The following is a 13,494-nucleotide window of genomic DNA, read 5'->3' as shown; positions in this document are numbered from 1 at the left end:
CCAAAGCAGGAGTGTGGCTTGATGGTGAGGCCTTAAGTGAGTCCTAGTGTCTAGATTCATTGTATATTACCATACTAGATCACAAAAAAAAAATCGTGGAATTTGATTAGGTCTAAGGGGTCATTTTTAAATTTTTAAAATTTCTCGTATGGTGGAAATTGGAATAAATTGTGTACATGAAATGCAATAAGTGATTTCTAGAGAAGTTTTATAGGATATGTGTGATCAAAATTACACCTCTCGCCCTCAAATTTCTACTATGACACACTTTAAAGAGTTAAAAATGTGTTCTAGACCCTCAAAACCCACTTTTCCTAAATGTTGGCAATAAATTAAACCAAAAATAGATTAAATGAAGAAAATTAAATAGCTCCATGTGACAATATGACATGGAAATGACTTGGAAATTATCTCAAGTCAAAGGAATGAGTCAAAGGACAAGCGAAGGATGATTTGGAACCTTGCATCATAAATACATGCCCCACTCAAGGATATCGAATTTATGGCAATAAATAAGGAAGTTGCTTCCTTGGAAAATTCGAATTTGTGGAGTTAATGCACATTTGGGAGGATTTGGGAGAATATTTGGCAGATATTTTTGTGGAAAATTGTCCCCACATGGGTCCCTACCCTTCTACACTTATCATTTCATCATGGAATTCGATTTTGCTTGAAGGATTCTTGATGCCACTTAGGAAATTCGAATTTGCATGAAGGAGCATTGGGATTGTCACCCATTTGCTTTGGGATTGTCACCATTTGCCTTGGGATTGGCTCCCAAACCTCTATATAATAGGACCATGGGCTCTCACTACATATCCATTGAAAACGAGCTATTGTGCTTCGGGAATCTATGCTCTTTTGTACACTCATGTTCTATTGCAATAAAAGACTTTGGGGTTCACATATGAGGTGTTCTTCTTCTTGAGCATGGTAATATCTTGATCAATGTTACCAGACTCAGAATCGGCAATAAATACGCGAGGCAAAAGAGCGAAGAGTTTTAATCGGATCAGGAAAAAATCGGCATAAAATCGATGAATTCATTAAATAAAAATATACACATATATTGAATTAAAAAAAAAAAAAAACATTTTTCATTAATATTCGGTAAAGGCATGCCCAAACAATGCATAATATCAATAGATGTCCAAAATATCATGAATGAATAAGTATCTCATATATGTTATGAGTCCAAACATGATCCAAAGTACTGAGCCTTGACCCCTGAGTCCTACCCAGTGACTACATAGAACCAGAAGCATATGCTTCTAAAAGTTTACAAAAAACTGCATACTAATCAGAAAAAAATCAGTAACTAAGAGTCTAAGACTCTTAAGAGTGAGAACTAGAAGCGATTCCTCCCACTCCTTCGCTTGCTTGACTCTCAAATTTCTCCAAGTCATGAAGGCTTAAAAGAGGAGCCTCCTCTAATTGGACCCAGTCTGCCGCATTTGTAGTTTGCAAATCTATCTCTTCAAGGTCGATTGGTGAATGATCCAAACCTGTCATTATCATGAGACATTGAAACGATGCACATACCCGAGGTTGCTGCTGTTCAATTAAATTTACATTTTAAAGAACATATATGTATGGTTATGGTATATATTTTTAGCTTTTAAATTAGATTATTTGTTATTTTTTTAGTTTTTAAATTAAATCTATATAATATTATTTTAGTTTTTAAATTTATTTAGTAATTTTATTTTTTCACTTGCAAGGGATTTACTTCATCTAAAACAAATTAAATTTACATTTAAAAAAAATATATATCGATATGGTATATCCTTTTAGCTTTTAAATTTATCTCTTTCATTTATTTTTTATTGATAAGTTTGAGACTTATTTTAAAATGATTTAGGTTATTTAAAATAAAATATTTTATATTTGTATTTAAAATTATTTATATTTATATTTAAAATGATTTATAAATATATTATTATTATTTTATTTTGTTTGTAGTTTTGTTTTGTTTTTTTAATATTTCTGTGTATTTGTTTTTTAGTTCGTTATTTGATATTTTTTTTGAGATTTAGAGACGATGTGCACCGATGGAAACAGTCTCATTATTTGGATTTTCTTTTATGAAGCGTAATCACTGGAATGTAAACGCAGGTATAATTATTTTTCTGATTTTTTTTAAATTTCGAATATTCTTTACTAATAAATATTTACGTAATAAGATGTCCACTGGCATGTATACCACTCATGGTTTTCTAATGCCACGTGCTTGGAAGAGTTTATCTCTAGGAGAAAAATCGTTGGACCTTTCAGAAAGCTATTCAATTAAGAGAATACAATTCAAGGTAAAGCTCACTTAAATGAAGGATGTTATGTTTTTTCTGTTGAAACAAAAAAGCTCACTCTGAAATGTCCTCTGTGCTGATAATAAAATGTCCTTTGCGCTGATAATAACTCGAGTATGACATTGGATCCATACGACCCAGAGGGTTTTCCTATTGTCACGTTTGGGAAGAGTTTATCTCCAAGAGAAAAATCGTTGGACTTTTCAATAAAGTGAAAACTATTCGGGTCTTGACTCTTCTCTGCCCGTCTGTCTGGAATGCCGCTTCTCTGCGGCGTCTGTCTCAGCAGCATCTGCGGCTGTGTGGAACTGGAATGGTTGTGCGAGTCCGCGCGTCAGGTAAGATATATTAATAATAACGACAACCTGAAGTTCTGAACCCCGTAAACCTAAACAGAAATATGGCGGGACGCGGAACTAAAATCTGGCGGGACTCGGGAAACCGGCAATAATCGGGTAAATCGCCAGACTCGCGAGTCAAACTCGCGTTGACCACGAGTCAAACTCGGTCAACGCGAGTTGACTCGCAGAGTTTCAAATCGGATCTTTTCACCACCGACCAGACTATGACTCGCGATTAATCACCAAAATCGGCGATTCCTGTTTCACTGATCTTGATCATTGTGTTTCATTTTCTACTTATGCTATTGTGTTCATTAGTTTCCATTAAGCTGTTAGAAATTTGTTAACGTATATTTGGTTTTTGAGAGTTTGATTTAGACAGAGAAAATTTTATTTGATTTTCCAATAAATCTCTAAAATCTCTTTATCATTGCATTTCTTTTAACCCATGTGGATCTAATGTGTATTTGAAGTTGTATAGAGACATCTCTTGGATCAAGCCTCAAGCGTGAGGCGAATTCTTGGAGGAATCATCCCACTCTTGAGCAAGTTCATTGAAGAACCCGCATTTTGTTGAAGAATCTAGGGAACTTAGCATTAATAAGATTCTTCTAGACTTGATAACAATTTGTGAAGTGCTTTTACAATTTATCTTAGCTTGATCTTCTTCTTATTATTAGTGTGTGTGTTTACTTCATCAAACTGCTACCAAAAACAAAGAGACAAGAACTCAAGAAGTTGGCATTCTACCAGGGCCAAAACCTCTCCCTCTTGGAGAGGAAAACCCGCACGTAATTCTTCTTATAGAGATTCCAATTGACGAACACCAAGACCATGACCCTTGACCTACTAGGCCACTCCAAGACCAAGACACCAATCCTCTTCTTTGTCACTGTTGAGATCATCATCATTGTTGTACCATTGAGGCCATCACTACTGCATCATCGAGATCTCCATCACTGCTGCAACATTGAGATTATCATTGTTGTACCACTGAGATCCTTACTACTGTATACTCATCGAGATCTTCATTTCAACAAAGAGATCTGAAATATATATATATATATGAGAGTTGCACTTAGTTTTACCGAGATACTGATCTTCTCCATTGAGGTCATGACTGTAGTTATACTAAGATCATACTTGCATCTATTATGACTGCTTCTGGACTATATACCGAGACAGAGTGTGTCTTCATGAGATCACTGCCTTATCACAATAATGCCGAGATTGTAAGGTTGCTTCAAAGGTCACTATATAGATCGCCATAGACATTGAACACCAAGGAGATGAGGATTGTAGTTATCTCACTGTAATTATTGCAGAGATATCCATGATGCACCCTACTGTACCCATCGAAGTTCCTGAGCTTGAGGATAGGCCTCCGAGAATGTCATCCGAAATTCTTCCTACAACTGTCTTGTACTTCCTGCACCTATACGAAATTCAAAAAGAATCTGAGTTATGTTCTATCTATGGTAACCCTAGCCGAATGTAAATAGTGGTTACTCTCCCATATTTAGTCGACATGTCAAAGTGAAGTGTTGTATCTATTATTTGAGCCAACTTGTCATTAATATATATTTTGAAGCCGACTTCACTGCGTTTCACATCGTTTTGTTGGCAATCTTCTTCTTTGGAGGATGGTGCTTGTCTTGGAGGGCTACTTGACACTAGGTTGACCCATGTACATTACATAAATGCTTCAAGAAGAGCTTTTTAACATGATTTTGACTCTTTAACTTTCTTAGACCTATGGAATGAGCAAGAACCTCATTCATATAATTTATAAAAATAATATTTCTTTTTCTTGACAAGTACAAAGATCAAAATTACATTGATGAATACCGAACCTAGTTACACTTTTCTTCAACACTCCCTCTTAACTAGGGAGGTATTTACAATGGTACTTGGATATTCTCAATCTGAAGAATTTCTCATAAGAAGAATAGGATTGGTAATCCCATCTATATAGTGTCATATCAACCAGCGTTGTCACAATGCAAGGCCTTGACTAACAGCTCCATCTCTCTACGAGACCATGAACTACAATGTTGACGAGACCAATGATTTATAGACACCTTCATCATTGTCTCTCAGGGTACATACCCACCCCGGTGTTCACTGAGTATGACCTTCTAGGTCTATTCTTATCTTCGGTCCCAGCCCTCAAAGAATATCAGTCCTCTTGCCTACTCTTATCTTGGATGCCATACACATCCTCAAAGAGTATCAGATGCTAGATGATTACCCAACCCTCCATTCTTTCTTCCCAGGTGAAGATAAGAATGTTGTTTCTATCATGTGTCTACATTTCCATTCATGGCCTTCACCTAGACTTACGGCTGTTAGTCCTGGTCTAGTGCATAACACATGAAATAGTAAAACACAATTGTCACACCTTTGTAATCAGGGGTTTAATTCAAGCTCCCTCTTGGACCTGTTAAAGCTCCTTAACAAGGGACTCTTCTTTTCATCAACAACTTCTTCTTCGTGGGTCCTTCAGCTGCTTGATCAACTTCTTTCCTTGATGTCATAGAGTTCAGTTGAGCTTCTTCCTTGTAGGGCATCAGCCATCGATCACTTTCCTTCTCGGTTCGTCATGTCATTCCTTTCTTCATGGAAAGTGGCCTTCTTGATACATATCTAGAACCTTCATCATGTAGCTACTTCTTTCCCATCATGCTTCTTTCAGGAATTTCCATCCACCACATGAATGCCAATTGTACTTGTACTTACAATTCTTGTTCCAGTAGCCCTGCATGCACTCATCCAGATATTATTCAAGAAATCAAAACATAACATTAAATTAAATCGTACCTTACTAGATGGCTCTTCATCATGACATCTTCCTGTAGGTATCAACATCCTGCATTCATGTTGACACATCTCCCAAAGATGTCCATTGTCAAGGGTCTTCATCTTTTCCATCAGTCTTCATATCTTTCCGGGAGATTTCCTAGTCAAGTCTTCTTGGTCTTTGGATGTTGATTGCCTTCATTAGGGTTGCATATCTCATGATCTCTTCCTTCCTCACACATTTCCTTCCCAGGTGCTTTCAATCAGAGTTTCTTAATTGTAGTCAACCACCTCATACTTCATATGAGGACATATTATGTTGATTTCATCTAGTGTGTCTTATGTCTTTTTGCATACTTTCAGAGGAGGAGATCCTTTTTCTCTTGATCATGCTTCTCAAGATAGAAGTAATGATCCATGTTACTTGCAACCATATGACATGTCATTATAATATTAAACACAAGCATACATACCTTATTTTACCTTCAGGTCATCGAGGCTTCTTCTAGCAACTTCCTTGATTGAAGAGATCTTCAATCCCTTGATCTGCTTCATGTCATCACATCATTATCTCATGGATTCCATAGGTTGGAATTCTTGTTGAAACACTTGCTTCCTCTCTAGATTAGAGAACCCTTCGATGAGGATTCCATCAGAGAATTTTGAGGATCTTGTATATCCCAACTGGCAGATGTTTCCTTTTTTACTTGATGTATGATGAGCCTTACTCCTTTCTTTTCTTCAATGTCCATTGAGGTTCCCAAGAGCTATATACCCTACATGTTTGTCTGCCATGGATTTTGTCCTTCATGATTCCCATGGTGATGTCACGAGCTCTTGTTTCTAATGCTTCCATGATGCCATGATGCATCTTATTATCATTGTCATATCTTATAACACAAGATTTAGGAGCTTATGATAGGACCCTTTTGTGAGGGATACTATCTTACTCATATGAGAGATTTGTTACTCCCTCTTTCCTTGGCCCTTTTCTTCAGCTTCCTCCATCTTTCAGTGATATGAGCTTCCAAAATCTTTCTATAGCATTGAATCTTAGCTATACTTATTCTGTCTTGTTTGAGGACCAACCTTGCCTTTCCTTTCTACACATGGTTGAGTTCTTTTAACCTTCAATATTTTTTTCATCAACTTGTCTTTCTCTATCTAGCATAGAGACCACAAGTTGTTGAATGAGGTAACCTTCTTGTTCATGGACATTTGTTACCTTGCCTATCAGTTAGAACGATGATAATTATCTTCCTTCCTATATCTTGTAGATGAGATCTTATGAAGATATCCTACATCCCTTGGTACCCTTTACTTTCATGTAGATCAGATTTCATGTGACCTTCTTCATTGCATCTTTAGAGAATGAGTTTATCATCTACATCACTGTGATGTCTCCAATATTGCTATGTGAGGGATCTTTCATAAGCATCCCTTTCCATAAACTCAGAGGAGACCTATTGATATGTTTAATGACTTCAGCTTCTTAGAGGACTATGACTATCCTCCTTCTTCATGCAAGGAATCTTAATAACCCATCCAACCTATAGATGTCCTTGGAAATATGAAATCATCTAAGTTGCACGAAACGGGGAAACGGGTACGAGTTTCCGAAACGGGAAGCGATACGAAATGCGACCTCCCCAAATTTTGGAAACGGGGAAACGCGAATATATATATATATATATTGAAAATATTTAAATATATATATATATATATATGTGCAATCATAAAGCATAAATGATACATTATAATTTATTACAATTAAACATTAAGATTTAATTTACATCACACTTACTCATGAATGATCACATAATGAAAATAAAAATATCAGAATATCCAAAAGCAACCTTTATTATATATCCAAATCTCAAAATCAGCCTTTATTTATATTAATATATGAGGCTGCAAGTACAATAAAGACTATAACGCTGCAAGAGAGAGATCCAAATCAGGATTTTCTGCATCCATGTCCCATTCTTTAGAAGGACCATTGTTGTATTGGGAGTCTCCTCCTACATAGTCGAATGACCTTAGTGCTCTTGATTAAATACACGTTTCATACCCTAGTACCCTACATGATCTTGATTATTGGGAGTTTCCCATGCATAGAGGGCTTGGTTCTCTTGATTAAATACAAGTTCCATACCCTAATACATGATAAAATCCAATGGAAACATTGCAATCCCTCCAATCCTAAAATCATGAAAAACAAATAAGTCTGCTGGATTTTGAGTGAGATCTAAAATTCTACTTTCTCCATATGAAATCCAATGAAGGCAAAACCACTCTCAAACATCCTGAGTCATTTCATGGTAATGTTAAAAATTTAAGTAAAAGGATGAAAATGAAAAATAAAGGAGAATATCACTTTTACTTTAAGAATTTAACATTACCATGAACTGCATATCCCTCAAACTTCCTGATGAACTGCATATCAACACTAGGGCAAAAATTCACTTTTATAACTTTAGAAACGCATCTAGAAGCAACAAGAAGTCACTAACATACCCTAAAAGTAAATTAAAAAACAAATTAAAAAAAAAACACAAGTTAATGAGGAAACGTTGGTCGTACGGCTTTGAAACTCGTTTCCGGCCGTACTGGCCACGTTTCCATTTCGGGAAACGTGGCAGTACGGCCAGAAACGCGTTTCACGGCCGTACCAAACGCGTTTCCGCGTTTCGTACCCGTTTCCGTACGAAAACGGACCTCTATACCATGTTTCCTGCAACATAGGAAATCATTTAACCAAACTTAATTATAGAATGAAAAGATACTTACCTGTCATGGGAAGATGAAATCTTCACCTTGATCATGTTGGAAGTGGTTGAAGCAGATGCATTGATGCTTCCTCCAGATGAGATCCTTGTTGTACTGATAGGAAGATTGCCTTCTTTGCCTTCGAGTTACTTCGACTTATACATCTGACAAATTGTTGATGTACTTGGGATGGCATTGCATTGCTATCACATAAGTAGACCATGGAACCTTGTAGTATGCAGCATTGTGTAGAATCATAGAGTATTGAGGTCGCTTGCCATGATGTATAGAGACCCATTAGTTAGAATTGTTGTATCATAGGACTTCTTCATTTTATATTGAGTATTGTTTATACAAACTTCTATATATATGCCCTTGAATATATATCATCAAGCTCTGAGAATCCGAGATGTCAAGATTGTTCCTTTTATAGAAAGGATTCAATCCAAGGTTGACATCTTCATATAGTGGCACCGAGACTGTGGGTAGAATGGGACTTGTAAAATAAATGTCATCTGGCTGTGTATATCCAAACTGAACTGTTGTATGAGCTCTCCTAATCGAGTCTTCTGCCTGTGATCATTTGCATCTTTTGTCCAAGTTTTCTGAGGCTGAGAATGTGGGAAGAATCCGAGTATAGGTCATCAAGTTGAGAGAGACTATAATTCAAAATTGTGACATTGTATACAGTTGATGTAGGCTGATCCTTGAATGTCTCCTTTAGCTGCCATTCCTTTGACTTTAGCACCTTAGCTCTGATACCATGTTGAAGAATCTAGGGCAGTTAGCATTAATAAGATTCTTCTAGACTTGATAAAAATTTGTGAAGTGCTTTTACAATTTATCTTAGCTTGATCTTCTTCTTATTATTAGTGTGTGTGTTTACTTCATCAAACTGCTACCAAAAACAAAGAGACAAGAACTCAAGAAGTTGGCATTCTGCTAGGGCCAAAACCTCTCCCTCTTAGAGAGGAAAACCCGCACGTAATTCTTCTTATAGAGATTCCAATTGACGAACACCAAGACCATGACCCTTGACCTACTAGGCCACTCCAAGACCAAGACACCAATCCTCTTCTTCGTCACTGTTGAGATCATCATCATTGTTGTACCATTGAGGCCATCCCTACTACATCATCGAGATCTCCATCACTGTTGCAACATTGAGATTATAATTGTTGTACCACCGAGATTCTCACTGTTGTATACTCGTCGAGATCTTCATTTCAACAAAGAGATCTGAAATATATATATATATATAGGAGAGCTACACTTAGTTTTATCGAGATATTGATCTTCTCCATTGAGGTCATGATTGTAGTTATACTAAGATCATACTTGCATCTATTATGACTGCTTCTGGACTATATACCGAGACAGAGTGTGTCTTCATGAGATCACTGCCTTATCACAATAATGTCAAGATTGTAAGGTTGCTTCAAAGGTCACTGTATAGATAGACCTAGACAGTGAACACCGAGGAGATGAGGACTGTAGTTTTCTCACTGTAATTATTGCAGAGATATCCGTGATGCACCCTACTATACCCATCGAAGTTCCTGAGCTTGAGGATAGGCCTCCGAGAATGTCATCCGAAATTATTCCTACAACTGTCTTGTACTTCCTGCACCTATACGAAATTCAAAAAGAATCTGAGTTATATTCTATCTGTGGTAACCCTAGCTGAATATAAATAGTGGTTACTCTCCCATATTTAGTCGACGTGTCAGAGTGAAGTGTTGTGTCTATTATTTGAGCCAGCTTGTCATTAATATATATTTTGAAGCCGACTTCACTGCGTTTCACATCGTTTTGTTGGCAATCTTCTTCTTTGGAGGATGGTGCTTGTCTTGGAGGGCTACTAGACACTAAGTTGACCCATGTACATTACATAAATGCTTCAAGAAGAGCTTTTTAACATGATTTTGACCCTTTGACTTTCTTAGACCTATGGAATGAGCAAGAAACTCATTCATATAATTTATAAAAATAATATTTCTTTTTCTTGACAAGTACAAAGATCAAAATTACATTGATGAATACCGAACCTAGTTACACTTTTCTTCAACACTCCCTCTTAGCTATTGTAAAGAAAAATTATTGAGTCAAAAGACCCTCCAAGACCTCCTCATGGCACAAAGTCAAGATGATGATGAAGATCGTTCTTAGGTCAAAGAATCTGACAATAAAAAAGGAGTAGTTGATGTAGAGGCAAAATTGATCAGCATCACATGTGACCTAAGCGAAGCAAGGAAGCAAAATCGAACACTTGAAGAAGAGGTTGCCCTTCTAAGGCATCAATTATAGGAAGCAAGAAAGAATGAGGAAATCTTGACAAGCCAATTAGAAGAATTTGTTCAGAACAATTAGGCAGAAATCAGCCAAAAGCAAAAAGAACTGGATATGGCAATTGCAGAAATAGACAGGCTCAGGAAAGAAAATGAAAGGCAAAAGGAACAAATACAAGTTCTTAACAGAGAAGCAGAAAAGGTCACTCTTCTAAAGCTATAAGTAAAAAAAGCAGAAGAAAGAAGGAAAGTCTTAAAAAGCCGGTTTCAAAAGCAAGGACAACTTGACATTGCCCTATCTGAAATAGATAAGCTCAATAAGAAGAAATTGTTGGATGATGAAAGGAAGAACAATGACATGGTAAGCAGAAGAAAGAAGGAAAGTCTTAAAAAGCCGGTTTCAAGAAGATATTGATCAAAAGCAAGGACAACTTGACATTGCCCTATCTGAAATAGATAAGCTCAATAAGAAGAAATTGTTGGATGATGAAAGGAAGAACAATGACATGGTTAAATTGACGATGAAAGAAGAGGAATCAGGTGAAGCCCCATACTAATACACCCCCTTCTCAATATTTCCAACAATCTGCATGCTGGGATAATGGTAATTTTCTTCCAATGAGACTGAACAGCGAACAGATATTGCTATAACTACTAAAATTGTTTACAATTAACTTGCCTTTTTCGTTTTTTCTTACCTTTTTTTTGGGACTAGGCCTACTCGTTTTTTCCTTTTACTTTCATGCTTGAAATCCCACAATGTTATCATATCCATAAATAGAAGCATCGAGACTAACAGATGGCTCATCAGGGGCAGTGATAGCCAAGTCCATGTGGTCAAGCCTTGTAGAACTGCACCAAAACTATGGTCGGGCAAGGCATTGATTACCCATGTATGCGACACGGATTAAATTGTGTATTGGCTATGGGACTGCCTGAAACCCTCGAAGATACAACAGATCATCAGTTCATTGCTGAGGTCGATAGAGTATTAAACAGTGAATTAAATTCCATTTCTAACGTGGTCTCCTCCGGTACAGGGCATGTGCGTCAAAAGGGACGAAATTGGGTGCGAGTTCCAGGCTATTATCGCAAACAGATTACCCCTCAAACATGACCCTAAACCGAAAATAAAAAGCGCTTTACAGTGCAGCCCCTGTTATCATGTTTTATTTTTTAAGATAAATAAAAATGAATATTCAATAATAAAGAAGTGAGGAAGGATAGCAAATTATTGTGACTCAATTGTAAATCAATTCAATTATAATCAAAGCTACAATTCCACCGCTTCAAAATGCGGTAAAACAATTCGAAAATCAAGAACTCTTGAGTAACGCAGGGCAGCAAAGCATTGCGCCTCAACCGAATCTAATTCAATCCTAATCAATGCTAGCATGCAGTTGCGTCGAAAGATTATTTTATTTTTCAAAAAATCAATGGACAGAAATAATTAGTCCGAAACCCTTGTGAGTACCGACTGACCTGATGACAGTTGCAGATCAGCATCTGTGTCACAGAAAGGTCTGAAGTAGCGGTTGGACCAGTTTATGATGTAACTGGCAGAGGTGCCCACGAACACTGCTACTGCCAAAATGCCCATTAGCTGGATGAACTGCTCCTTGGAAGGAAATTCAATTGGAGGAGAACTCTGACTGTGACTGCCGCCGTTCACGGGTTTTGTATTGGAGAGTTTTGACCGTTTGGATTTGGAAGCTGAGTGAGGGCTGTATGACATGGGAAGAGGAGCGGACGAAGAGGAAGCCATCGCAAATGCAGTTAGGAGTTTCTCTGTGCAGTGGGGTATGTTAGGAAGGTCTTCAGATGTATGAGACACCTGCATTGAAAGATATTGCCATTGCTTCGGCTTTAAGCGTGCAGAGAACTTTAATATACTTCAGTGACATTGCGGTTTTGTCTGTGAGCGCCGTCGGTTTAAGCAGAGAACTTTAATAGAGAAAGAAGGAAGAAATTATTTTAATATAGAAAGAAAGAAGGAAGAAATTATTTTAATATAGAAAGAAAGAAGGAAGAAATTATTTTAATGTCCATCACGTTAAAGATATCATATAAAATAGATTGCTTTTTCATATTAATGTATTCCGCCCTTTTTCTGTGGAATAAATCACAAAATTATAGGTTTTGTCTGGTGATCACCATTGGCTTTAAGCGTGGCAAGAATTTTTAATATGTCGGCGCAATATTGCGGTTTCTTTGTTGATGAGTGTGCAGTGGTATGTAATATAATATTTATATTTTTGGTATTATAGATTATTTTGAGTTTTTCATTTTTCCTTACTTTGTGATTTTATTTTACTTTTATAAGTTAGCTTTGTATTTCCTCAAAACTTGATTACATTTTCTCTATCATCAACATTCAAATTGTTACTACTCTTAGTCTCAATCTCTCAAAACAAACAAAAATTCGTTGATGAGTATTTTAAAGTTAAATGTATCAAAAATAAGATTCGAAATTATAAGAACTAATGGCAACATAGTTTCATAGATAATCATGGAAATTATAAAGAAATATATCGTTAGATTATTAGTCATAAAAGTTAAATGTATCAAAAATAAGAGTCGAAACTATAAGAACTAATGGCAACATAGTTTCATAGATAATCATGAAAATTACAAAGAAACATATCATTAGATTATGAGTCATAAGAAGTCACTAGAGCAGGATCTTGTGCACTTGTACCAATTGGAGCATAAGGCTTAAGTTTGCATTGGAGGTGTCTTTCCACGTGTGTCAATCAAGCATCTAAGCTAGCCAAGCATGAACACTAATATTGTTGCACCTCCTTAATCTTGTTCAGGGAAAAAATGATGTCATTCCAATCTTCATGCTTCTCTTTTAGGACTCTACCAAAAAGAAGTTTTCATCTGGCAATGGAGGGTGATGGAATTCAAGTATTGGCTCAGTCTTACCTGGGTATGACCAGGCTTAGGAACCCAATTAGCGACCTCCTCCATAATCTCAAAGTCAATATA

At 36.6% G+C, this 13,494-nt stretch overlaps 1 protein-coding gene across 6 annotated transcripts in view; it reads right to left on the bottom strand.

Moving 5' to 3' along the window:
- The window catches only part of LOC149146553 (inner nuclear membrane protein HEH2-like), a 272,963-nt gene extending 260,516 nt beyond the window's left edge, over positions 1–12,447 (bottom strand). For 3 of the 6 annotated variants that reach the window (XM_089449457.1, XM_089449458.1, XM_089449461.1), the window contains exon 1: positions 11,986–12,446. In XM_089449457.1, coding sequence (XP_089305583.1) covers positions 11,986–12,343 — 358 coding nt within the window. In that variant the 5' untranslated portion in view covers positions 12,344–12,446. Of the gene's footprint in view, positions 1–11,985 lie in introns of all 6 variants that reach the window. The other 3 variants (XM_089449459.1, XM_089449460.1, XM_089449456.1) reach the window with 2 other exon arrangements.
- Positions 12,448–13,494: the final 1,047 nt, after the last annotated feature.

This window comes from Pinus tabuliformis, chromosome X (genome assembly GCF_031772625.1).
Source record: "Pinus tabuliformis cultivar Carrire ecotype Pingquan chromosome X, CPIR1, whole genome shotgun sequence".
Lineage (NCBI taxonomy): Eukaryota > Viridiplantae > Streptophyta > Pinopsida > Pinales > Pinaceae > Pinus > Pinus tabuliformis.
The sequence above is the reverse complement of the archived record's forward strand: the minus strand, read 5'-3'. Positions and strand labels throughout refer to the sequence as shown.